The 25,924-nt window shown below is 41.4% G+C and overlaps 1 protein-coding gene and 2 long non-coding RNA genes across 4 annotated transcripts; 1 reads left to right on the top strand and 2 right to left on the bottom strand.

Moving 5' to 3' along the window:
• Window positions 1-1,665: 1,665 nt before the first annotated feature.
• Window positions 1,666-6,966, top strand: LOC135500869 (uncharacterized). The gene is made up of 3 exons (XR_010449526.1): window positions 1,666-1,804; window positions 3,238-3,509; window positions 6,498-6,966. It is a non-coding gene; the product is annotated as an uncharacterized LOC135500869 (long non-coding RNA).
• A 1,261-nt stretch (window positions 6,967-8,227) lies between these two features.
• LOC135500721 (uncharacterized) lies at window positions 8,228-10,719 on the bottom strand. Its single transcript, XR_010449511.1, has 3 exons — window positions 10,614-10,719; window positions 8,954-9,304; window positions 8,228-8,520 (listed from the first exon to the last, which is right to left on the bottom strand). It is a non-coding gene; the product is annotated as an uncharacterized LOC135500721 (long non-coding RNA).
• Window positions 10,720-13,160: 2,441 nt separating this feature from the next.
• On the bottom strand, window positions 13,161-25,650 carry LOC135500281 (lysosomal cholesterol signaling protein-like). 2 transcript variants are annotated; one of them, XM_064791631.1, is made up of 17 exons: window positions 25,307-25,650; window positions 23,487-23,935; window positions 22,858-23,139; window positions 22,424-22,538; window positions 21,678-21,843; window positions 21,130-21,285; window positions 20,829-20,912; window positions 20,407-20,621; window positions 19,871-19,967; window positions 19,174-19,501; window positions 18,854-18,922; window positions 17,822-17,932; window positions 17,326-17,528; window positions 16,895-17,055; window positions 16,615-16,671; window positions 15,647-15,787; window positions 13,161-15,282 (listed from the first exon to the last, which is right to left on the bottom strand). In XM_064791631.1, the coding sequence occupies exons 1-17, from the start codon at window positions 25,324-25,326 to the stop codon at window positions 15,015-15,017; spliced, it is 2,922 nt and encodes a 973-aa protein (XP_064647701.1). In that variant the 5' UTR covers window positions 25,327-25,650; the 3' UTR covers window positions 13,161-15,014. The 2 variants fall into 2 exon arrangements, with proteins under 2 accessions (XP_064647701.1, XP_064647702.1); XM_064791632.1 differs by lacking the exon at window positions 18,854-18,922 and having other exon boundaries at window positions 25,307-25,648.
• Window positions 25,651-25,924: the final 274 nt, after the last annotated feature.

Below are 25,924 nucleotides of genomic sequence, written 5' to 3' on the forward strand. Positions count from 1 at the left end.
CATGTAGGGTATGTCAGTACACATGGTGGTGTTATGTACTGGCTATACACTGGTAGCAATGAATTGGACATTTTTCCACTATAAATGACAAAGAATGTGGCCTTTGGGCTGTTATTCCTGTCAGTGGAGCAATTCTTGATTTAGATGTGCTTGTAGTCAAGTGACACTGAAATGGCACTTTTTGCTATTACTGGACTTGCGACCGACAAATCAATGGATCTCCAGTCAATAACCTGTGAATACCAATGTCCTCAACCGTCTTTTGTCACCTCCAACATCATCTCTGAATCTCTTCACTCGCCTGTGAATAACACTGTCTGCAACAGTGTATTTTCACCACCAACCATCTCTTCACTCGCCTGTGAATACCACTGTCCTCAACAGTCTATTGTCACCTCCAACATCATCTCCAATCATCTGTGAATCTCTTCACTCGCCTGTGAATACCACTGTCTTCAACAGTGTATTGTCACCTCCAACCATCTCTGAATCTCTTCACTCGCCTGTGAATACCAATACCGTCTATGCCTTCTGTCACCTCCAACACCTCTATTGTCTTGTGTCACAAACCCAACAGCCCACAACAAAGGTCTTTTGTCACATTTGAATGCAAAAGTCCTCTACCATCACCTTCTCAAACCGTCCCCGAACATCTTCTGTCGCCACTGTCAATGTCCTCATCTGTCCCCTCCGAAAATCCCACCCAAGCCCCGAACGTCTTCTGTCGCCACTATCAATGCCTATCAATGTCCTCTGTCCCCACCCAAGCCATTCCTGAATGATCGTCATCTCATAATCATAAACATCATAACAGGCCTCTAAATAGTGGCAAATAGGAGGTGAGAGAAGACAGTAGAGAAGTACCCAGGGATTCCATGAGGTGTGACGTTCAGGGATGGCTTAAAGAACTAGGGAGATGAGCGCAGAATGTTGAGGACACCTCCTAACACCATGAGCCGTCCCTGGATATCATTTCTCGCCTCTAAAAGTGAACGTCCTCTACTGTTCTCAAGCCACCCCTGAACGTCATCTCTCGCCTCTGAATGCGAATAATGTCATATACTGTCTTCTGTCGCCTCCCAACACATCAAGCCATCTCTGAACATCGTCTCCCGCTCCTAAAAGCGAATGTTGGGAGGCAACAGAAGACAGTACGGGACAGTGACATTCAGGGGCGAGAGATGACATTCAGGGATGGCTTGAGATGTTTTGGGGTGACCATGACAGAAGAGGGTATTCGCTTTCACAGGCAAGAGATGACGTAGGGTTGACTGAATTAACTTGAAACGTTTGGAGGCGACAGAAGACGTTCTGGGATGGTTGGTGATGAGTTTGGGAGGTGACAGAAGACATTCGCATTCAGAGGCGGCAGAAGATGTTCAGGGACGGTTGGTGGTGTGTTGGGGAGGTGACTGAAGACAGTAGAGGACATTCGTGTTCAGAGGTGACAGCGATGACGTTCAGGGGTTGAGGTTGAAATGTTGTGAGGTGCCGGAAGACAGTGTGGGGCGTTCGCCTTCAGGGACGAGAGAGTGACGAAGTACGCGCGGGAAATGAAAGGACTTTTTGAATTATCCCGCCTAAAACTTCAGACATTATTACATTAGGCCTTGTGGGATTGTCACATGACCTACACGTCACATCCTAGGCCCTCTCTTGCGGCGAGCAGCAGGTCGAAATGGCAGAGAAATTTTTGATGCTAATTTATCCGGTGTTATCTCGTTAATCCTTTGCCCAAATCATTTTAATCTCTACGAATGGTAACTTCAGGACTCATCAAACTTGTGGAGAGAAACAGTTTGCTGTGAGTAGCAATTTTTGCATGATTTAGAACCACTTTGTGTTCGGATTTATCCCTCGTGCTTTGAACAAGGGTTGTGAGGAGCATTGCCGAAAACCCCGATAAGGTTGCCTAAATTGTCATACATTGTCATTGAGTAGTTGCCCCCTCAAACCCCCATCCCGAGTCTGTCGAGGCCTTCCCCTGTATATAATGAGGATAATAGACAGTTTCCAAAAATATTTTTCTGTTATTTCAAGGGTTGACAAAATGGCGGTACCTATGGTCAACCCTTAAAGATGCCCTTTTCACAGGCAACTGTGTGGGTTGCGATACCTGTCTAATGGAGACTCCACTGACGAAATGCTCCTCAAATCTTATAAATAAAGCAAATTCGCCCGATATTGTTCGTTATGTCAGACTAAGCACTTTTCACATCAAACCTTGTTGAAAAATAGAGAGGTTTAGCTGTCATCAACGTTCAGCGCAACAAGCGCTTGCGGAAATAAACATAGGACCCAATGACGTTATTTCAAGCTGATATATTCATGTGCCATTGGAAAAAGTAAACTAAAGATGGCAACGATATTTGACGAATTTATGGACCATTTTGTTGGCGATATCAGAACTAGTTTCCTCTAAATAGCGATGCAGTGGTCTAATCCTACCCTTGCCTAAAAACAAGGAATCGTCTTCAGGTAGAAGTGTATACGAAACATAGAATAGAATAGAATTTATTGCTCAACAAAATGAAACATTGCATTCAGCAAAGAAACCATACAATGTACATGAGATGGATTTTCGAAAGGATGGCTCCTACCAGAGTTAACAGTAGGGCCTATATAATAAGTGAGACAATGAGTCCCTATCAAGCACTGTTATTGTTAAGGGTATGGCCTAAAAGAATGGAGGATTCCGGGTTTACTCGAAGGGGAAAAAGCACCGGTCCCTTTCTCAAAGCCAATAATCGACCACATGGATTAGAACTATCGTTTTGACCACACCCACTGATATTAAAGCGCTTCAGCGTTAACTGAGTCAGTTCCATCATCACCCTGAAGATGGCGCTTGTGTTGTTTTGACGTCGGTGCCCACAATATACGTTTAGTTTTCAAATCATGGCCAACATCTCTACATTTTGAGTCAGTTCCATTATCACCCTCAAGATGGCGCTTGTGTTGTTTTGACGTCGGGGCCTACAATGTACTTTTAATTACGGCCATCATCTCTATATTGTATTGTAATTGAATATTCAAGTACCTTTTACTAATCGACCACAAGGATTAGAACTATCGTTTTGACCACACCCACTGATATTTAACCGCTTCAGCATTAACTGAGTCAGTTCCATTATCACCCTGAAGATGGCGCTTGTGTTAGTTATCAAATCGGGCACCTTGTCTAAGTTTATGAAAAATGAATAATATGTGTCTGATGTCCTGTCCGGTTTCTTTCAGTTTAGATGTCCGTCTGGCGTGTCTTCTCGTTGTCAACGGGACAGAGACGATGCACACCACATTCAATGTCGCGACGGCTCTTGACCGAGATGACAGTTAAACCGAAGGTCGTCGCTCATTACTGATGATAATCTGCAGAAGTATGATGTCACCATCGCCACTGTCGTGTTCGCAGTAGCTCCCGAGGCATCGGAGTGGTGCGCCATCAATAGAACCCGAGAGCATGATGCCCAACGGAAACGGTCAAGAATGTATGTCATGTGCTAAACATTGTGAGTAAAATCTGGTTTTCTATTGTTTTGAACTTAGTTTTTTTCTTGCTGCGGACGAAATACGCACGGGAGATGAAAGGACTTTTTGAATTATCCCGCCTAAAACTTCAGACATTATTACACTCGGCCTTGTGGGATTGTCACATGACCTACACGTCACATCCTGAACCCTGTCTTGCGGAGAGCGGCAGGTCAATGCTAATTTATCCGATGTTATCTCGGTGATCCTTGCGGAAATAAAGATAGGGCTTAATGCAATGTAATGGCGTTATTCCAAGGTGATATAATAAAACAATATATTGAAACTATACAATGACTTCATTTTGCCAAGCAATGGTTCTCATAGAGACCCAAGACATGCATTTGTCTCTGCGACATTCTCGACGAAGACTTGATTTCCCCTCCGCATTAGCTCACCGTCTCCAACGAAATGTCGCGACGGCTCCTGGGGTATTTCACTGTAATGGTAGTGTCCTGATGTCTGGTTGTGATTGTTTGAGTTAATGACGTAAAACAAACAATGCGGCAGCATTTGAATGATTAATATGCCCCCTAGCTGTATATATTTTGCTTTTGTGGTTATTAAGGGACAAAAATTGACCGAAAAGACCCCCTTTTCAGCACCCCCGACCCACTGAAGTCAGTTCCATTATTACCCTGAAGATGGCGTTTGTGTTGTTTTAATGTTAAAAAGCTTTCAGCGATCACTGAAGTCAGTGCCATCATAACCCTGAAGATGGCGTTTGTGTTGTTTTAATGTTGAAAAGCTTTCAGCGATCACTGAAGTCAGTGCATCATAACCATGAAGATGGCGTTTGTGTTGTTTTAATGTTAAAAAGCTTTCAGCGATCTATGCGGCGGGCGGGGAGGGGCATTTTGACAATAAATCATGTTGTAGGTTACGGCGGTGGTATATTTGGCCGAAAAAAAACTAGGAAAAACTTACCTTACACATAGGCCTACTTGTGTTTTAATTAATTATCCAAATCTTGGTTTAGTCGAATCCCGTACGCGGTTTGCACTCAAAAATTCGATTTAAAAAATAAAAACGGACTGCATTTTATTATTTTTATATTTTTTGGTGATCGAAATATAGTTTCAAAATAAGAGTTGACCATGGCACCATCATTTTGATTAGTGTCGAGCTCTAGTCATAATGCCTATGGCACTCTTATTTTGAAACTATATTTCGATCATCAAAAAATATAAAAATAATAAAATGCAGTCCGTTTTCACTTTTTGAATCGAATTTTTGATGGCAAACCGCGTACGGGATTCGAACTCACGACCATTGGGCTAAAAAACGCCCGCAAGTCGTGCGCCCTATCCACTAGGCCACTACGCGCACTGAAAGACAGGGGTATGTTTTTGTGACAGATTCTTGGCCAGTATTCATACGTCCTGAAGCCAATGATTACTTAATGTAGGCCTACGCTATTCATGTTGGCCGGGAGACACAATAGGTCTTATTTAAAAGCCTTTGAACTGCATATTGTTCCTTTGTTGTTAAAATAACTCAACACAATGTAAATCAACATATCGCGATAGTGAGTAAATTCTTAATTATCCACGAAATCAATTTCGCAATGAAATTAATTTTACTGACGCCTTCAAAAATCGCATATGTATATATATATGTCAGGAGAAAGTGCTATAAAACTCGTTTGAATAAAAGACAGTAGAGTAGTTTCCCCTTGCTTTTTGTGGGATTTTTGTTACAAAGGGACAAAAAGTGACCAATGAGAAATTAGTACCCCAGAGGTAGCCCATTCAAATAGGTTCGCAGATCGGCTACGGCCGTTTGCTAGTGACGAATTATCCACTCGCAGCCGTTCGGATAAATGTATAGTTGAAAGATTCTGGTCTGTCCCCATCTTGACCCGTAATGTTTTGAGATCGCAAATAGGTTCCGTTACTCATAGGCCTACTCCTACTTGTTTTAATTAATTATCCAAATCCCGTACGCGGTTTGCACTCAAAAATTCGATTTAAAAAATAAAAACGGACTGCATTTTATTATTTTTATATTTTTTGGTGATCGAAATATAGTTTCAAAATAAGAGTTGACCATGGCACCATCATTTTGATTAGAGTCGAGCTCTAGTCATAATGGCAGTGCCTATGGCACTCTTATTTTGAAACTATATTTCGATTACCAAAAAATATAAAAATAATAAAATGCAGTCCGTTTTTACTTTTTGAATCGAATTTTTGATGGCAAACCGCGTACGGGAATCGAACTCACGACCATTGGGCTAAAAAACGCCCGCAAGTCGTGCGCCCTATCCACTAGGCCACTACGCGCACTGAAAGACAGGGGTATGTTTTTGTGACAGATTCTTGGCCAGTATTCATACGTCATCAAGCCAATGAGGGAAATAAATGATTACTTAATATAGGCCTACGCTATTCATGTTGGCCGGGAGACACAATAGGTCTTATTTAAAAGTCTTTTGAACAGCATATTGTTCCTATTGTTAAAAGGACTTTAAGCACACTGGAGCGAACCACAGTGCCTGGTTTTAAAAGCATTCAGCGGCTTTATTGGAACACATCTCTTAGATGTTATGATGCGAGGGGCAAAGCAATATTTCCGATGCCCGTCCGCCTGAAAGTTTCGCACACATTGATTACCCTTATATATATATTGGCAGTTCCCCCCCCCCCCCCCCCGATACAGCTGGCCTTGAAAGTTGTCATTGTGTTCCCCAAAATAATTGCACCGCGTTCCTTGCTGGTACCAGCACACAATCGTTATATCCATATCAGTTTTAAACTGAAATTTAACCACGATCACTGAGATGCAATAGGTAAAATGTCCTGTTGTTGGACTTAGTGATTGGTCTGAACGATCACTTCCAAATGTCGCTTTTCATTTCAGTTGTGGAAGTGGCCTATGCACCCCCCCCCCCCCCCCAAAAAAAACATTTTTCTCTTCGTCCATGTGTGTCTGCTGAGGACTAACATATAATTTTCGTCTCATTTCAGGGAGATGTTTATACGAGAACGTAACCACCTGACCGTCTTCTATCGTGGCACCAGCTGGAATACGACGCCCGGCTCCTGATATCCATTGACATTCTTTATGATCGTAGGATGAGCTGTTTTGAGAGCTTGCCAATAAACAAAGAACATATCGTTTCATGAAAGTCCATTGTTCGTCTGTGTATTGAGGAGAAATGCATGGACAGACAGGTAATGAACAAGTGAATTGTTCTTCGATTCTCTACGGATTGGTGCTATTGTGTTTTGATGCATAGAAAGAAAGAACAAAGAAAAACATTGATAACTGTTTGTTGTTCTGTAAATAAACAAACAACATTGTAATTGTGTTTAGCTAATGCAAAGCATGTGAGGTGTTTTGAGAGCTTGATGTTGATTGCCAATAAACAAACAACATATTAGTTTATAAAAGTCCATTGTTCTTCTGTGTATTGAGGAGAAATGCACGGACAGACAGGTAATAAACAAGTCAATTGCATAGAACATTCATTACTGTTGATTGTTCTGTGAATGGCTTCAAACAATATCAATTGTTCTTTGCTGCATAGAACATTCATTACTGAATCTGTGATGGATACAGACGACTGTGACTTTAATGAAACAATGTTAAGTGTTGGTTTTAAAGAAGTCCAATTGTGTCTATTCGACTACATATTGTTTTATGAAAGTCCATTGTGGAGAAATGCATGGACAGACCGGTACAAGTCATTACGGTTTTTTGTGAATGGATACACAAACAGACTTGACTTTTTAATGAACATGGACAGACAATAAACAAGTCTAATTGTGTTTATTTTATGCATGTCTTCATTGGTAATGAACATTCATTAATGTTGATTGGTTATAAAGAAGTCTTATTGTGTCTATTTGATGCATATCTTCATTGTTCTTTGATTCCAGGATATAGAACATTCATTACTGTTGATTTTTTTGTGAATGGATACAAACAAAGAACATTATTCTGATTTGTTATAAAGAAGTCGAATTCTAATTGTGTTTATTTGATGCCAGGATATAGAACATTCATTACTGTTGATTGTTCTGTGAATGGATAGAAACAAAGAACATTGTTCAGACTGATTTGTTATAAAGAAGTCGAATTCTAATTGTGTTTATTTGATGCAGATCTTCTTTCATTCCAGGATATAGAACATTGTTTGATTTATGTCCTCGGTGTTATCAAAGACAGTGTTGATTACAGTGTTGATTACAATAGGATACAAACAACATTAGTTGATTAAAGTCATCCCTGCATATCTTCTGTCTTATCAATGAACATGTGTGAATAAAGAACAATGTTTTATGAAGGTCGATTGTTACATTAGTCTATTATGCAGGTCTTCTGTCTTATTAATCAACATGTATCCCTGTCAAGATGAATATTCATTGACTCCGGAGCCTAGAATATATGCCTGTCCTCGATATTTTAGAGAATACAGGAAACCAAAATAGTGGGTGCCGGTAGTGTATATGTTTTGAATATGTGTACTGTCATCGTGGATATTTTAGAGAAATCGTCAAGAGGAGGGGTAGTGTATATTTTAGAGATTTCCTAACAGCTGGCGCATGCCAAAAAAAAATCCGGCGTGGATTCGCTCCGTAACTTTTTGACGAGAAAAAGAGTTTTGAGGGGGTAGTCATGCAAATTGGCTGTTGTCATGACTATGAACCCCCTCTAAGGTTCAGTGAAGACACAAAAATTAATAATAGCTGTTTATTCATGATTGGAAAAGATGATACAGAAGAAGAGGTTTTACATACTGTTTTTACATACAGTTTTAAAGCCTTGGCCATATAGGTACAAGCATTTTAGCAAGAAGTTGAAATCTTCCCAACGGGAATTTTTTAAGTTGGTGCCAGCCTTGGCCCCCTTATAGTTTTCAAAGTTTATTATGATATTGTTTATTCATTATTGAAAATTACATTCAATACGAAAAGATGAATTGAAGAGAGCGAGACTTCGAGGATGGGCGGAGTCTTGGTGTCGGCGGACAATTTCGTTGAGAGGCTTAAACGAAAGAAGAGTAAAATTGTTAGAGAGGATTGTAAAAGTATACTAGACGGAAAAACGGAAAAGTTTCGATCACGTAGCGAATGTCTTGCTGTCATCAGCATCAGCTAAAAAGCAATGATCCTATAGCCTTATAGCCAACCCTTGAAAGACTGGATAATAAGCGGAATATCTCTAGTTTGATATCAACATGAGGAAGGGATTCCGATGAAAGTACATCATACGAACATCTGGCTGTTCAATGTGCATGGCTATAGAAACCACCCATTGAGAGAACAAGGATATGTAGAAAGCAAGAACCCAAACAAACAGTTGAGCTGATCTGGTATACTGTCTTAAAGGCCATGGATTGTTGGCCGAAATCGTCAAAACACGAGAATGAAGTGGACCTTAGAGGTCGAATAGTTAAAACATTTAATAGTCTACTGACCGTGTAAATGGTATCAATGGTTCGAGGACAAGGTAAAGCCGAGGTATCCTTATGTCAAGACATCAAAGTAGTTTTCCCATCGCCGCCAGCATCTATGAATATCATGAACTGACGGAAGGGCTGGTTGAGGTATCACAGCAGGGCTGGTTGAGGTATCACAGCAGGGCTGGTTGAGGTATCACAGCAGGGCTGGTTGAGGTATCACAGCAGGGCTGGTTGAGGTATCACAGCAGGGCTGGTTGAGGTGATATATGGTCAACATCCTCAAATAACCAGTCAGTCACATCCTCATCCTCATCCCCTTCCACTGGTCGTTAGTGCAGAGTGTTGTCAACTGCTCTATCCATTTACCTGGAAATTAAAGCAGAAATTTATAAGTATGCGGAAAGGGGCAACTCATGTCACCTGTGTTATAGATAAACAGGAAGTTCACAGTTAAATGGTTTCCTTTAAAAAAAAAAAAAAATCTAGGCCCACAAAGGGGGGGGGATATGAGAAGGTTCGGGTGCATGACTAATGCATGCCCTATCCAATAAATGAGGGTATATTAAAAATTGGCTAAAGTAGCATAACCATTCCCCTTTGTGGGCCTAGAATTGGACTTGGAAACATTTAGAATGTGAACTCTCTGTGTACTAGGCAGGTTTCGCAATCCATACAACGACAATGTCTCACGTGGTCTTGGTATGTGTCAGAGTGAAATACGACCATCCCACGCAATATGCATGTTACATCAATACGCGTCTTTGTTCGTAAACAAGGGAATAGTGGACCCATCAGACGCGACAGCCGTAACCCAAATCATTGCTTGTTACATAAGGGTTGACCAAACGTACAACTGTTTTGGCTTGAACTTGAAATCTAAAGGCAATTTAATCTCTTTCAAAACAAAGTGAATGGCAATTTCAAGGGTGGGAAGTTGTTCTTTGTCTTCTAGAGAACAGCCTCCCAGGTTTTAAATCGGCATTGACTTCATTTTGAAGGAATTCTAACTTGATTTTGGATTTCTGGTTCTCGCCAAAATGGTGGTACCCCTTGCCAACCCTTACGTTTCGCAAACCATCTGCAGACAAGCTGCGTATGAAATAAATGTCCGTCATTTTGAAAATACCCTTTCCTCCGGCAATGCATGTTTTCCGTTGAATAACAGTACAAATATACAAGCTTATAAATAATTTACTTGAAGTTGCCCACGTCTTCCAATGTCCATGTATTTTGAATGCTTTTGGTGATGATTTGATTTAAAACATGATTTTTATGTCATGGTAAACTTACGCTGCCCGTGAAAACTCCTTTTCAAAATGGCCGAAATTAATTTTCGCAAACTATCTATTACATGATTTTTACGCTTACATGTTATTTACATCGATACTGTTTAGAATAAGGCCTCCCTATGCAACTATCCTGAACCTATTAGGCCTACAGGAACCCCCCCCCCCCCCCCAAATAAAAACATGACTGTATTTCCACAACCGGATGGACTGCTGACTGTCAGAGAACTTTCTAGACTTCCATGTGCTCAGGCCGCCATGAAATATCTAGATGTCAGCAAAAGTCGTCCGACATGTCTAAAGGCCTAGATTACAAAGAGCCATATCGAGCCTACGAGAACTTTACTTCACACTTTATCAACAAAAACAATTTTCAGATATTATCTTACCGAAATAAAGACATAATATAGAAAAATCGGGACAGCAGGCCACACTAATTCTCAATGGTAGAGGACATTTTTTTTCGGACTGAAAGAGAGGCCAAGAACAAGGGCCTACAAATTCGCCAAGCAAGGGCCTAGGAAAGCGGGAGTTTCAAATATAATTTATTTGGAGGAACGATTAGTCCACAAGAACCCACCGAGCGCAGTAAAAGTTTCAGGCCGAAAATAATGACTACCATCGCAAAATATGATAAAGCTTTTCTCTTATTATCAAATAGAAATATTGACAAGGCCTAATCGGGCTTTGCTGGCCGCATCTTTCGAATAAGACAAGCCATAAGGTCACCCGGTTGCGGTAACGGGTAAATGGTATTTCTTCAGTATGAATACAGACATTGCACAAAAAGCATCGGGTAATCTGAATGTTTTTTCTCCCGTATTAATACATGGTACCTTTAGTTACGCTTGCGCTCTCGAGAGCTGCTTAGGGCGCAAACATCATGCTGACTTACCGGTAGTAAATGTCAATCCTTAAGTCTCACAACGATGGTAGATCGACATGCGCAAGCATGTCATTAGCCACTTTCTGTGCCCAAAACAAAGCACAAAGGACACGACACTGGTTGCGCTGTCGATGCCGTTCAATCGTGTTCTTGATATGCAGGCCGCCAAAGACCCAATGGCAAGGACCGCGTGGTTTCGGTCTCGCTTGTGACCTTATGGCCTTGGTGAAGGTACGTTAACATCGTTCGCCACGTTCTTTAAACGATGTAAAACACTCTATTTGAGGACAAACTGAGCTAGCCCATTTAAGTCATATTGAACTTCCAGCGCTTTTGCCTCTGTGTATTGACGCGCGTTGTCTGAAAGCTGAGCAGTGTCAATCAGTGAGGGTCAAGATTATTCAAATACGGTCCGATCCATTACGCTGCTCTTCTTAACGAAATGTCAGCCAAGCTCTTCTCGCCAGCCGCTGTTCGGCGCTAATGGGTTATTTTGCAATAGTGTTTTGAGGTGACACTCTGGTTGCAGCGAAATAGGCTTCATCCCTTCCGAAGAGGTACACTCCGGACGCACTGGACCGGTCTCGTCCTGTCGGACGCGGTATGGAAAGACAATGAGATTTTCCCGCCAAATTGACTGCATTGGAGTCAACGAAGAGGACGATAAACTCTAGAATTGGCAAATTCACTTCATGACAACACGACCTGGCCACTGACGTGAGACAGTAGGGGACATTTGCAATCTGAGTGGGAGATGACGTGTACGAATGGCTTGGATTTTGGGAGGTGACCGAAGACAGTAGAGGACATTTGCATTCAGAAGAGAGATATGACGTTCCGGGATAGCTTGACATGTTTGGGAGGTGACAGAAGAGGACATTTGCTTTCAGATATGACCGAAGACATTCCGAGGTGACTTGAAGTGTGAGGAGGTGACTGAAGACAGTAGATGATATTCCCTTTCAGAGATGAGAGATGACGTTTAGGGTTGGCTTGAGATGTTTGGAGGTGACAGAAGACAATAGAGGACATGCGCCTTTGGGGGACACAGTAGATGTTCAGAGATGGCTTGAGATGTCAAGGATGTGACAGAAGACAGTGGAGGATATTCGCATTCTGAGGCGACAGATGACATTCAGGGATGACCTGAGGTCCATTCTGCCTTTTGTAGAGCTTCTATCTGTTCTCAAACTCAGAAGTAGATCATGTAACTTATTTAACTAACAAACAAGAATAATGAAGGAGGTGCTCAAGATTGAGTGTAGGTCTTCTACTGAAGGCCGACTGGGGTCGGCTTAGATACTGAGGTGAGACTTTGATCAGGGGTTCTAGATATGAGGTAGAAACTCCACCAAAATCGTCCAGACATCCTTCTGTTGTACAGATGTGTCTCAGAAACCTTCTTGGTGCTGCCAGTCAAGGACATCGTGAAGACAACATCACCAATGACAATTGGCACAGAAGAGCAAATATGATAGGTTACTTTTATCACAGTCCTTCAAATAAATTGAAGAACTCTGCTTTTATTAACAAAGTGGCATTGCTTGCCTATCTTCAAATAACATTGTCTCTCATTTGACAAAATACATCTTTGGATTAGTTCTACCAGCGATCTGACAATTTCTGTCCACCTCATCCGGATGGACACTTAGTAATTTTACAAGTTACTTGGACGTGACAACGATAAATAGTTAGCCCTTGTACTACCACAGGGTTTTGACAGTGTACCATACCAATGGCCTGACCAGGTTTGACTGGGAAGCCTGGATCCCAAACCAATCTTAGGGTTGAGGTCTGCACTGAATTGAGTGCAGAGCTGCCAACTCGTTTTTTGAAGTGTAACCAACCGGAAACTTCTAGGGACTGTGGTGAACAGCAGAACTTGGGCAACATTCAACAGTACTGATTGCTGCATGCCAGTAGTACGCAGTATACGAACTTGGTCTATGCCTAGTGTGGCAGCAAAGAGTTGATAGGAGTTTTAGTCAAAATGCAGTGACGAGTAATGATGATTAGATTCTTTAAAGAGCAACATTGAGGACAGCATCAATGTGGTATATAAATGTTGATTATGATTGTTATCATTGACATAAATGGTTTTGCAACATGAGGCTATCGGATCATGCCGAATATCTCGTGGACTAATCACGTTTCAAATGCAACAGAGTAGTCAATGGTGGTCCTCTTAAATGGGAATCACCACTTCAAGAAGTGAAACCTAAGCAGAGCATTTCAATTAGAACACACCTCCTAAAGACACAACATTTAGCATCAGGAGTGCGTAATAAACATAAAATATATTACATACAATATACAAAATAATCATTACACAATAAAATGCACCAATTTACTACAAAAATACTTTGAATTTGAATAGTACCTAGGTAAAATGGACAGGTCTAACAGGTGAATCTGATGACTTTGAATAATTCGAGCTTTTATACATTTACTTTTATACAAAACCAAAATTGAGGGAATTGGTTGTCTCACCAAACACAGCAAGAGTGAAAATAAAATGTCGGCCAAAACTGAGGCGCTAAGGTTTGAGCAAAATTGTAGCTACACATAGCAATGTTTGGCAAGGCAACCCAAACCAACTACACCATTCACCAACAGCATTTTTGATTACCTGCGCGACACCTACACGTGTAAGCACAGCTTTCGTTAACCCTGATGACGTCACAACTAGGCCCTGTGGCAACTGGTCGAAGGAACCTCCTTGCCGACTAGATTACTTGGGCTTCCATCCACTAATATCGGACAAGTGCTGTCGTTCTTAGAGTGTCCTGATTACATATTTCGTTAACCCTGATGACGTCACAACTAGGCCCTGTGGCAAGTGGTCGAAGGAACCTCCTTGCCGACTAGATTACTTGGGCTTCCATCCACTGATATCGGACAAGTGCTGTCGTTCTTAGAGTGTCCTGATTACATACGTCAAATGCAATAGAACTGACCAGTTTGGGATTAAATGCGGCATCCTTAATAGAAAGGGTGTCCTTATGCAAGTATCAATTCGTGTCTTGTACCCCCCCTCCTCAAGGGTACGACACCTTATCACCCTATAACGACATCTTAAGGCTCAAGCATCACCCTTTTTTCACCAATGCTACTTTTTCTTTCGTCAAGACATCACCATCAACAATATATCAGTTATCACCGTCATATAAAGTAACCGAACTAATTTTACTGGGTAAGGCTGTATGTTCGACAAGACATCGACACATTAGCATCCTTATTCTTTCCAGCTTCGCCAAATTTTCACTAAAGGAAAAATAAATACTACTCAAGCATCGGCAAAGATTAGTGGTGATAGCTTAACTACCCTTGAGGAGGGGGGGTACAAGAAACGAATTGATACTTGCATTAATAGAGAGGTGTTCGTTTAGGGGGGTTCCACTGTACTCCGATTATTATATAAGTTGATTAACAATGAAAAAATATTAGTGTATGCCTTCAGTTTACAATAACACTATAAGTTCAATCTGATAACTGGATTCAAATTTACTGGAGAATGTCACCATTGTTCCCTGCCAATACCCTTGGTCTTCTAACGGGAAGTTGCACGATCGAACGTCAACAGTGTAAATCCCGACGAATTCATTTTCGACGATGGTAAATTTGAATCCAGCCAATGGATGGACTTCATCGAGTTTTAATACAACAATGAAAAAATATCCACCCCATGTTCTGATTTTCTCGTGCACAGAACCCTTTACAAAACTTGACATAATGTGGTTACAGAAATCTTTCCAACTGATTAAGTCAAGTAATCGATATCACAGCATGGACGGCGTAGTTTTTCTGAACAAAAAAACAGAATAGTTTATGCCTACATGAACAAAGGGTTCACATAATCAACTCGCGTAAAGACAATACAGTGTTTCTAACGGACAGAACAAGTTCAGTCTTCGTCCGGTGTAATCCCACACCGCTGACTTCCAGACACCGGACACACGTTCTCCCCACCTTCTTCGTCTGAATCGAACCGGTAGAAATACGGCAAATCGTAAAATAAATGTTCCTTTGTCACGTGATGTAGAACTCGCGCTAGAAGTAAACGCCGTCCATATCCGACTGCTTCGATTCGATCATGTGCCAGGCCGGCCTCGAGTAACCAATCGACAAATTCAGTGCCAGTGAAGACGGCTTGATACATCCGTAGACGCCACCTGGAGGTAGGAATAGGAATTCTGTCATAACATTGGGATACATTAGTGTTTGACAAATCATGTGCAACGTAGACTTGATCGACAATTAGCCTTAACTGCACTAGTATATCAGGGATGTGAGAGTGCCCAGCTGAAAATATTTCACGTGAAAATGTTGTCCTTGGAGTTAGGCAAAATATGCCTCGAAAATGGTTATTTTGCATCCGATTTTGAAAATTCAAAGTTTTACGGAGCGCTGTGGCATAGATTTTTCCATTTTTGCTGTCAATTAAACCTTTCACTTCGGAGAAAAACAATACTCCTCTCAAAATCAGATATGCCTCATCCCGATATTGCCCCGTAATGTACAGGATCAGTTTCTTACCTTCTGTCTTTCGCAAGTTCATTCCGGCAGTTCTCTTTGTGATAAACATTGAATTGATGGCTCGTGTGGAGAATTTCTTCATCTAAATCCTCTTGTCGAGGCAGGTGTAGAATTTCCACCCCATAGACGAACTTACGCCACCTGGAGGGGAGAATGAAACCATAAGCTATTACAGCAAATGAAGAATACATCATCAATGCCTACAGTCAGGCATGGTATTTAGATGGGGGGGGGGCTAGATCCTTTTAGATATGATTTCTGTCCATTCCCGACAATAAAAACACTGTTACACTGACTCCAAGTAAAATTTTTGGAATTGATAGTTATCAATAGGACAATAGCTAAGCGCCCCAAAGCTGGCTGAACGCATCAACGCTGGATATGCATCACCTTCCGAAAACATCCCGCTTCCAAGCACGCAAGAAAAGATTTGCAAGCAGTAAACTCTTCAAAATATTCAAAGATTTATTCAAGCTTTATTCGAAGTGAAATGGGAGCAAAAGGAAGCTCATATTGAAGAAATGGGTTAAGAATGACAACCACACCTACAGGCTCCAACTTTCAACTCAAACAGACTTAAAGGGACAACTTGGTGCGAGATTTACCAAGCCAGGAGGATAATGTCCAAACTAGACACCATGCGCCACCACTTGTACTATTACACTGATGCCACTTGTACTATTACACTGATGCCATTCTCTGATAATGATTTTCACCAGTGTGAGTGTTGGACAGCAGTTTTGGACATGGATTGCGAATTTCAGGCAGGCCTAATGTTACACCCCGTTCCGGTGCATTGTTCATTGATCCTGGTTTGAGAAATTGCGGGCCTGCTGGAAGCCGTTTTTGTCCAAAAAGCTAACATATCTTATTCCCAAGTTGTCCCTTTAACACACACACGACTTAACCAATCATTTACTGTCCATCCAACATGCTTGACCGACAATGTTTTCCTCAAGATAATCTACCTTTCTACTTTCTGTATTGACAACAAATACTTAAAACTCTTTGCTAGACACTGTGCCCTGAATAATGCAAGGGAAACTAAATGAATGTGAGGCCAGTTATCATGGTGTGGTATTTACTGGTCCCTCAAGTCCTTTCGCCTTGGGGGCAATTTTTCTGGAAAATGTACCATCCTGTGGAATTGGCAACTGATAAAAAGATTGGTCATCTACTGCGGGAAAAAGCAGAAATCACAACAGGTCAAGGTCGTCTGTCTGAAGAGGTCAAGGCCATTTGACTTACTTTCTGACGAATGGCATAATCACAAGCTCTGTGTCCAGTCCAAACACGGCAAACGCAAAGAACCCCTGGCCGAAACACGTCACCGCATCGAGGAACTCCAACTCTATATATAGACCAGATGATGACTCATTAAACATGCGCCACATACACAGGAAGAGACCCTGAAATAAGAAGGTCAAGGCAAAAGGTCATGGTTGCACACTAAAGGTCAAGGTTATCTGATGAGGCAATTAATGAATGAGATTTGGATTTCTTCAGCACTTTCATCACTGTCACCATGTTCAAAGCACTCATCATGGGAATAAGTTTCAGCGCACATTATATTTTACACAAACCCAAGCAGTTGCATCCGCTGCCATGAAAATGAGGCACAGTGCTTGTGCAATGTCAACAATGCCACGCTGCAACCAGGGTGTTTCAGAATAACTTACAACAAACATCGATAACGAATTCAACAAAAGCAGAACAACATGACGGGTGATCTGATATTCTCCGATCCTCTCCTCGAGGAGTTCATCACCGATATGTGGATGTGCCGAGCTGTCGTAGTCGCGTAATCGCTTGCGACAGATGCGGCGTTGTACCGTGTCGCATTTGTCGCCCAGGAGACAGGTCCGCTCTGTCATGGCGGCTTCTGTTGGCGGGAAGATAAAATATTAGTTTCTTTGAAGATATTGTAAAGTTGTTTCGATAGAACAGAACTGCTTTAGTTGCAAGTTTTGTTTCAGACATTATTCATTCACAACACAAGTGGTTGATAACTAATTCTGCGATTGAAATTTGGATGAAAATTGTTTTAAGGTTCTTACAGTCGAACCTCTCTATCACATGTATGAACACCCCTAGGGTTGATAAAGGCTGTCTCTAATTGAGAGATGTCCAGATTACAGAGGTCAAATTTATTCATAATAATATGTGGCACGTTACCTATAATGTCAGGGGAAGTGCTAGGAGAGTCACTGGCATCTGATCCTGCATGGACTCGGTGTGCGCCGCTAAGATTTATGGGAACTAAATCTTCAATGTTGATAGGCCTTCCTGAAATTAGAAATCAGAGATTATCCATTAATTGTTACGCTAGTTTAGAGCGTTTTTAGAAATGATTTAAGAATAATCTGCATAATCAAGTACAAGTAATGCCTCCATTGTCCACATCAAAAGAAGACTCTAAAATGGCATATATTTTTTCAGTATTTTTTCGTAATTTTGATTACCCGTATAATGATCGGCGCTAAGCTAAAACTGAAACTTAACCAAATGGCATTTGAAGTCCAGCAAAGAACATGAGAACACACTGGAACTATATAGAATATCGAATTTAGGCTGTTAAAATTAAACAAAATCTAAAAGGAGACACATGGGAACTGCCAACCGTCAAAATTTTGCGGCGCCTTCTTTTTGCCAAAATTTTCTTTTTGTTTTTCAAATTATTAAAGTATTTTCGCCATTAGAGATCTAAACGAACAGGCAAAATGAAAATGCCAGCTAAAATTTGTCGGTCAAATGCAGTAAATCTGCCATATTTTAGCATCGCAAAAATTTGATGGTTTACAGTATTTGGTTCATCTGAACAAGGTTAGGTGGGAACACACTCATATAATACTAATACAGTAGAACCTCTCTATTAAGGACACCCTCGGGACTGACAAGTGCTGTCCTTAATAGAGAGGTGCTGATTAGAGAGGTGAAATTGAATGGAAACAACCAATTTGGGATCAAAACTAGTGTCTTTAATAGAGAGGTGTCCGCTAAGGGAGGTTCCACTGTACTAAATGTTATTATCATGGAAACTGAAAATCTATAATTGGATTGGTTAGTATTTATACAAGCTTTTGGGTTGTGGGTGCATCAGCCCCAGATCGTGGCCCAATTTAAACTGGACACGACAAGAGAATCAGTTTGGCATGTGACTCAATTTGACTATCCTAAATCTGTACAGGGATCACCACCTAACCTTACCCTGGTCTGAGATGTGAAAAACACTACACTGGGCACTTGCACTCTCGTCTATGACACACATTTCAATGCCTTGTTGAAGAAAAATATTGAATAGTTGGAGAGAACTTTTCACATTCATCATTGTTATCGACTGCCAGCGCCAGCCCGATAATGGCTGCTGCAGAAAAAGGGTTAAACATTCCTTAAAGAGTCAGTTTACCTTTAAACTTGAGCATGTAAGGCAGGTACAATTCACCTTTAAACTTGAGCATGTAAGGGCAGGGTACCTGAGGATTACATGTCAATTAAAATGATTATTCAGTCCGTGAACCAATACCTACCAGCACAGCTTCCTGTTCCAGGACACTGCTCGCATGACGTCCGCGTCAAATGATCCCCACTGCCTCCGACACCACTCTCCGAATATGATAGGTTCGGCTCGTGATCAGGACTAGATGGCAGCGAATCAGATTGAAACGATTCCGTTATCTTTCGTGACGGCTCGGCTTTGACGCGGACCGATCTGTTGCTGTAGCTGTGGAGTTTGGATGTGGATTCGTTGAGTAGCGCGTAACTATGGAGACGATGGCGGTCGTAACGATGGCCGACCACAAGACTGACGATCGTCGTGACCAGACACAGGAAGATTATAATAGCGGAGCAGATGATCTGGAAGAAAGGGTTAACTCAAAATGATTGATGGCACTTATAAAATGCTCCATTGGACTCGCTCTTCAGTAGGCCAATAGGTTTTGACCTTGACTTAATAATCACGGCAGTTACCATTTACCAAATCTTTCAACAGAGAGCTCAATTAGGTTTTTCAAATATAGATACAACCAATAACAAGCCTTATCACCTTTAGTTATCACCTTAATTGACACAAGGACATACTAGAGGAAATTGATGTACTCAGTCAGATGTCTCAAAAGGCAGACAACAGTGAAATGAACAACCAGTCCGTCTCAACCTGTCAAGCTCAGAGTGACAAGCGACTTGTTTCATTATGGCGGGTCACATTTTTTACGCCGGGCATACCTGAGGCTGCCCATACTGGAACGCGGGATCTTCAACGACCTCACCCGCTTCATGCTTCACAGCCATCATGAGTACTCCGGTGATGAATACAGGACAACTGAAATGGAACAACCATATTGTTAGAATGAAAGTTATGAATAGATTTGATGCAGCACATATTGGATCAGCACGTCATGTATTGCCCCCTTAAAAATTGAATTCTCCACTTTCTTACACCCTCTCTAAACAATCCCATTTAATACTTTCTTCCTAAAATATAGATGGCAACAATTTTGAATATTTTCGACCAATCAGATAAAAGTAAGCTTGACTGATCAGTATTGGTATCCAATGTCAGCACAAGATGGAGCTGGCCAAAAAATGGCTGCCGCAGCATAAGCATTCAGAGAAGTTGAGTAACCAGGTAAGGCAACAGCAGTGTGATACTCCCCTCACAAAAAACACCAATATACCCCCAGCTAAAGTTTCTGAACATCCTAGAGTGTAAATAGTGCCGAGCCAGGGCGCAAATCTCAACAAGCAGACGGAAAACTCACCCCAATGCAAATATAAACAGCCAGACCCGCATCCTCAGCAGGAAGCAGAAACTACGCACTCGTACGAAACACAGCGCCAGGGCGATGGCCGCCGTCCAGCATCGCGTACTCAGGACACTTATTAGGAACATGATAAACCGCATGTAGTGCTGCCAGTTGACACTGTCGATGTCGTTGACAAAATAGTAGAGGAGGTTGCCAAGACACATGAAGAACTGAAACAAAATTATATGAGGAGTCATTGTTTGCTATGCAGCTGCTCAAGTGTGCCATCTTGAGCCAAACATTGAGGAAGAAAGCTGGAAAGGGGGAAGGCCAGGGTGCAATCCTGACTCACAATTATCTTGGCGTTAAACATAACCAAACCCCAGTGCCCACAAAAATTTGGCAGTTGAAAGTATTTTCGGACCAAGTCTACTCACCTGCATGACCAGCATGGTCAGTGTCAACTGGTGAGGAAGTTTCCGGAATCTTCGACTCAACACGAAGACTCCGATCACCCACACCTGAAAACAGACACGAAAAGTTCCCGTTATTTTTGCAAACAATCCTTTTTTCATTTAATTGAGGTTCATTCAGTTATAAAAACTCCTCCATTTTGAAAAGATATCAGACAACCACGATACGATGCAATAACTTGAGATCACATGATGTGAATCGAATAATACCATTGGCCAAAAACCCCTCGCCGGTCGTCCCAAAATAGCACTAAAAGCAACCTACCCCACAAACCATTCCGAGAATACTGACGTCAAATGCAGTACTCTGTATTAAGTCCTGATAGTCGGATCTGTTTTTGACCGACAGGGTTATCATCCGGGCGGAGACGAACATGAGTGGGGCTGAAAGGAATGTACACACGACCATACCAGTGGCAATCTGAAAGAGGCAGCATTTCATTATCCATTCATTACCGCATTCAAAATCGACAACGATAACCAACACAAATTTGAAAACACCATCCTAATTTAAGTTGCAAGTAACCGTCCTCCTTTTGACCACTGTTATGTGAATGTCACAGGAAGGTAATCAAACTGAATAAGATTTACTTAATCAAGCAAAATTATATCACTTCTTTGAATGAAACAAATTTTGTTAAAGATAGATACATCATACCTTATAAGCTGCCTATCGCGGCATGCCCACTGATCAGACTGCACCATGCATGACAAGTAGTGACTGATGCAGGCTTAGCTGCAGGCATAGCTTGATTGGGCTATGACTGGCCAATCTAATATCCCTGCCACGCCAGTAACTTTCTCTTTCCTTACCATGTCCAATGCCATGTTGTACTGCGATGCGTAAATCAAAACCGTTGGTGCCACGGGGAATGTACCGTACAGGAATCCAAATGAACCGAGACTGGCAGTTTCATTCGTCGAATTACCAGCACCAAGGATGTTTACAGCCTCACGAATGGCGAACGGAAGTAACACTCTGCAAAGGAAAATATATAGGTGTTCGAATATCCTACTATCCACAGAGAGTTTATATCTTTATGCCTCGTTGATGCCCCATGAGGATCACCTCCACGCAAGTCATGATCTGTGATGTGAGTCATCAAGTGGTCTCCCAACTCATTCCCGACATGCTTCCTTCACCTCCCCACAACATTTCAGTTAAGTTCCATACAGGTTTTCCATAAACGTCATGACATCACCTCACTTTCTCTGTAACACTTGACAAGTTTTCACAAGTCCTAAAGTTGTAATTCATACCTCAAAGTTTGTTTAATGTAAAACCACCCTATTATGAAGTTAGGATCCTCACTTGGTCTACAGAGTTTGATATATGCATGTATGCAGGTCTGTTAACTTCTCCATGATGGTGAACCCTATCCTGGCACCAACAACTTTGTCATCAATGCGACCTAGGTATTCACCCCAGGCTGCTAGGTATGAGCTTGTTTAACATGAGTCGAACATCTAGGAGCTAGGTATGAGCTTGTTCAACACAAGTGGAACCTCTAGACACATGGGTCGGTCAGAATCGATGCACGTCTGATGGAAATACTTACGACTTTGCAAAAATGAGCAGAACTGGGGTAAGGAGTGCTGTTCCAACTTGCGAAGTGATTTTTCCGACCAAGCTGAGTCCAAGGTAGAAGAGGGCACAGCTACTGAAGGAGTTTGCTGAAAAAGTAACAAACTACTGCTCAGTTGCTGATTTTATGATTATCAAAAGCACAATTCTTCAGGCGTAGGATGAAGGTGACCAGGAGAATAAGACCCCTACTGGCCACCATGCACCACCATACGCAGGATCACACAAATGCCGATCTCCTTATAATGATTTTTCGCTGTGTGGTTGTGACATGGCTTGGGAATTTCAGCAAGACCTACACGTACGGTGTTTTCCATTTTTGTGAATGGTGTACCGCAGTTGAATGATTTTTCTCTGATCCCGTTTGGAGCACAGTTTTCAAACATACACAAGCTCTTCTTCCCTTACCTAATAAAGTGAGTATTCCATCCAACACAACTGGCACCTTCTGACTGAATGCAAAATTCCCAATTATACCAATCACGGTCATAAAAACTATCGGGTTCGTAATCACGCCCTTGACGACATGCCATAGGACTTTGCAGCCACCGTCATGATGCTCGGAGGTGCGACGTTTCTGAATCTCCAGGAGAACGAATCCAATTGGGTTCAAAATGCAAAACGATATCGGCGCGACGAGGTAGATGTACTTGAGATATTCGGGGTGTGTTTCAGAGTAGAGCGCCAACACTGGAAAAGAAGAAAAAAGCTTTCTATTTTTAAAACAAGAGAACTTGGTTTGGAACATCGTTCACAAAAAAGTGAGCAGTACCCCAAAAAAATCTATTTCGAATAGTACAATGTATGGTTCAATATGCAAATAGCCAAAGAGAGTGAAAAAATTTATTTGAGCATTGTTCCCAATTAAAAATATGGATCTATAGATTGACATTCCCAACTGAAGTGACTTTGGCACACCCAAACATACAATAGCGCCTGCAGTCAGACTGCCAAGTTTAGATATGGCTTCATTACAGTATGACTCAGAAGAAAAAACCGATGTCTCTAGCACTCATCAGTTTTCTCCCAATACTCACTTATAGGGTATCCGAGAGCAAAATCATTACTCTGCGTAGCGAATATTCCATACAAGCCACACTTTCCAATGTTCCTCGGTCGCATCAAGACCAGAGTGAAACATATCACAACAACAAAGACAAGAGCTTTCGCGATTAAAATGCTTCCCAAAAACTTCCAATCGACGGCGGAGAACTCCAGTAGGACCATGCTCCGAAAGACGAGAGCAGGCAGGGCAAAGTTCGATGTGTAGGCACTCAATCCCTTGGCTTGAACGTGCGAGATCAAATTTATTCGCCCTGCGAAATATCCAAAGAGAATGACCACGAAGCATTGTATGATTGCTGGGTAGAGGTTGTCAAAAGCATCGTCGGCCATTTCGTCAGTTAAGTTGGCGTTGATCGCACGTGTGAGATTTTCTGTCTTGTTCTTGGGGTCATGGGCTGCGAACTGTGACCAGTTGAAGTCCCTGAAATAGAGAGAAGAGGACAACGTCTTAGATTTTGAAATTGAATTGAAAGCTTTGTTGATTCTGAGAAACCTTTCTGGAATTGTTTTTTTAAAGGTTGTCATGATCTGAAAAGGAATGAGGCACGTTAGGGGTTGACCCTTCGAGGTCTACTCTGTTTATTGAATTCATTCGTTCATTTGAGGGGCCTTAGGGGATTCTGAAAAGATATAGCTTCTTTTGTAGATAAAAAAATTATTTGCCAACTTTCTACCTACCCAAAATTTTCTTGAGAATGATATCACATAAACAAAGAAGCAAAAGGACTGCCTTCTGGCCCAACTATTCAATCACATTTATGCACACAGTGACACAAGTCCACTTTCCGGTCTTGTTATCTAAACTTCCACATATAGGTGTAATGAAATGTTTACCCACGAGGCACCACGTGTGCATGGTCTTTAGTTCACAACATTGATAACACTGTCGACTATGCCCTGCGATTGAGGTCACGGTCAGGACTGACAAGTGCTGTCCTTACTCGAGAGGTGTCCTGATAAGAGAGTTGAAATTAAGGGGAAACAACCGATTTGACCTAGACCAGTACCAGGTACACAAGCACTCATGTTTATCCATAATGTAGCTCATGAAAATGACATTAACAGCTGACATTGACATATTCTACAGAAAAAAAAATTACAAAAAAATTGATCTAACCTAGTTTCAACTGGCAGACAGTAATATTGGGGGGCCGACATTTGTTCAAAATTTGAATTTAAAATTTCCAATTGCATATGTGCTTGAGCTAAATATTAATTTAAACAATTCTGTTGTGCAAACAGATATACAGCTATACAGCAACAAGTTTCAGCAAATTTGTATGCATAATAACTGCACTATGGCATTGTGTATAACTGCATTTCTATTTTCCTGGACCACTAGTAATTACGAACGGCGTACCCCTTTAAATCTACGACACACACAAGATTATTTCACTTTTGGGAGGTTATAGATGAAGCTGTGCTGTTCACAAGGTCACTCTGACCCATTCCCTGCACGTCATATCTCCGTGGAGATAACAATCTTATTTGAGCAAGAAATCCAGCACGGCCTAGAAAAGACTTTTGAAATTTTGCCTCATGAAAAAAGATGATGAGGTTCTTTAGAAATTATCATTGTCACCTGATAAAACAATGGATAAGACTATAGAGTTAAGTATAATTTCTCTTCCTTTTTTAAAGTGATTCCTATCAAAAACTAAAAGTGATAAATATTCTTATAAAATAATATAAAGAATCTAAATGGCTAGGCTGATGTTATAAGTAAAATATCAATTACCACCAATGGGCATGTACATGAATAAAACAAACCAAATCTACTAAAGTCACCTACTTTGGAAAAGTTATCCTCATCTTGATCAAGTCTATCTTCAATTCAATGTCAAAATCCAAAAGAACAAATTCTCAAAAGTCAGGAAGAAGCCGACTGGGAAAACCAACAAATATCCTGGAGTGTGATCATCACAACATCCTTATGTGGAGTGTTCGCCTGTGCCAATTACAGTCCATCTGAGCCAGACAGGACGAGTGCTGTTCCAGTAACTGAGCACACCCACAGGATTAGTTGATGGGAAGACACAGCACGCTCCATTCTCCAGAACAGACATGATAATGAAGCATTCTCTCTCTGCCAGTATTAACAGTTACTTTACAATACATTTCAATTGCGCAGTGAAATTGGATTGAAAATGGTCACGGCCATAGATTTGAACACGCTTTGAGGATGAACACTGCAGCAAAAGATGGTGGGAATCCCCGGACAACGTAAATGAAGCAATATCTTCCATAAATCTTCCAATTGTTTAGAAGTTATGTGACGATGATTGATGACGCCGAATATCCCAAAACCAATTGGCACCACTTGTCATATATTGACACCTTTATTGGACATTACCGTGGCAACACATCCGCCTATTGTCCAACAAACAAGTGTTAAGTGAATATTTCCGAG

The sequence above is a fragment of the Lineus longissimus genome, chromosome 16, assembly GCF_910592395.1.
Source record: "Lineus longissimus chromosome 16, tnLinLong1.2, whole genome shotgun sequence".
NCBI lineage: Eukaryota > Metazoa > Nemertea > Pilidiophora > Heteronemertea > Lineidae > Lineus > Lineus longissimus.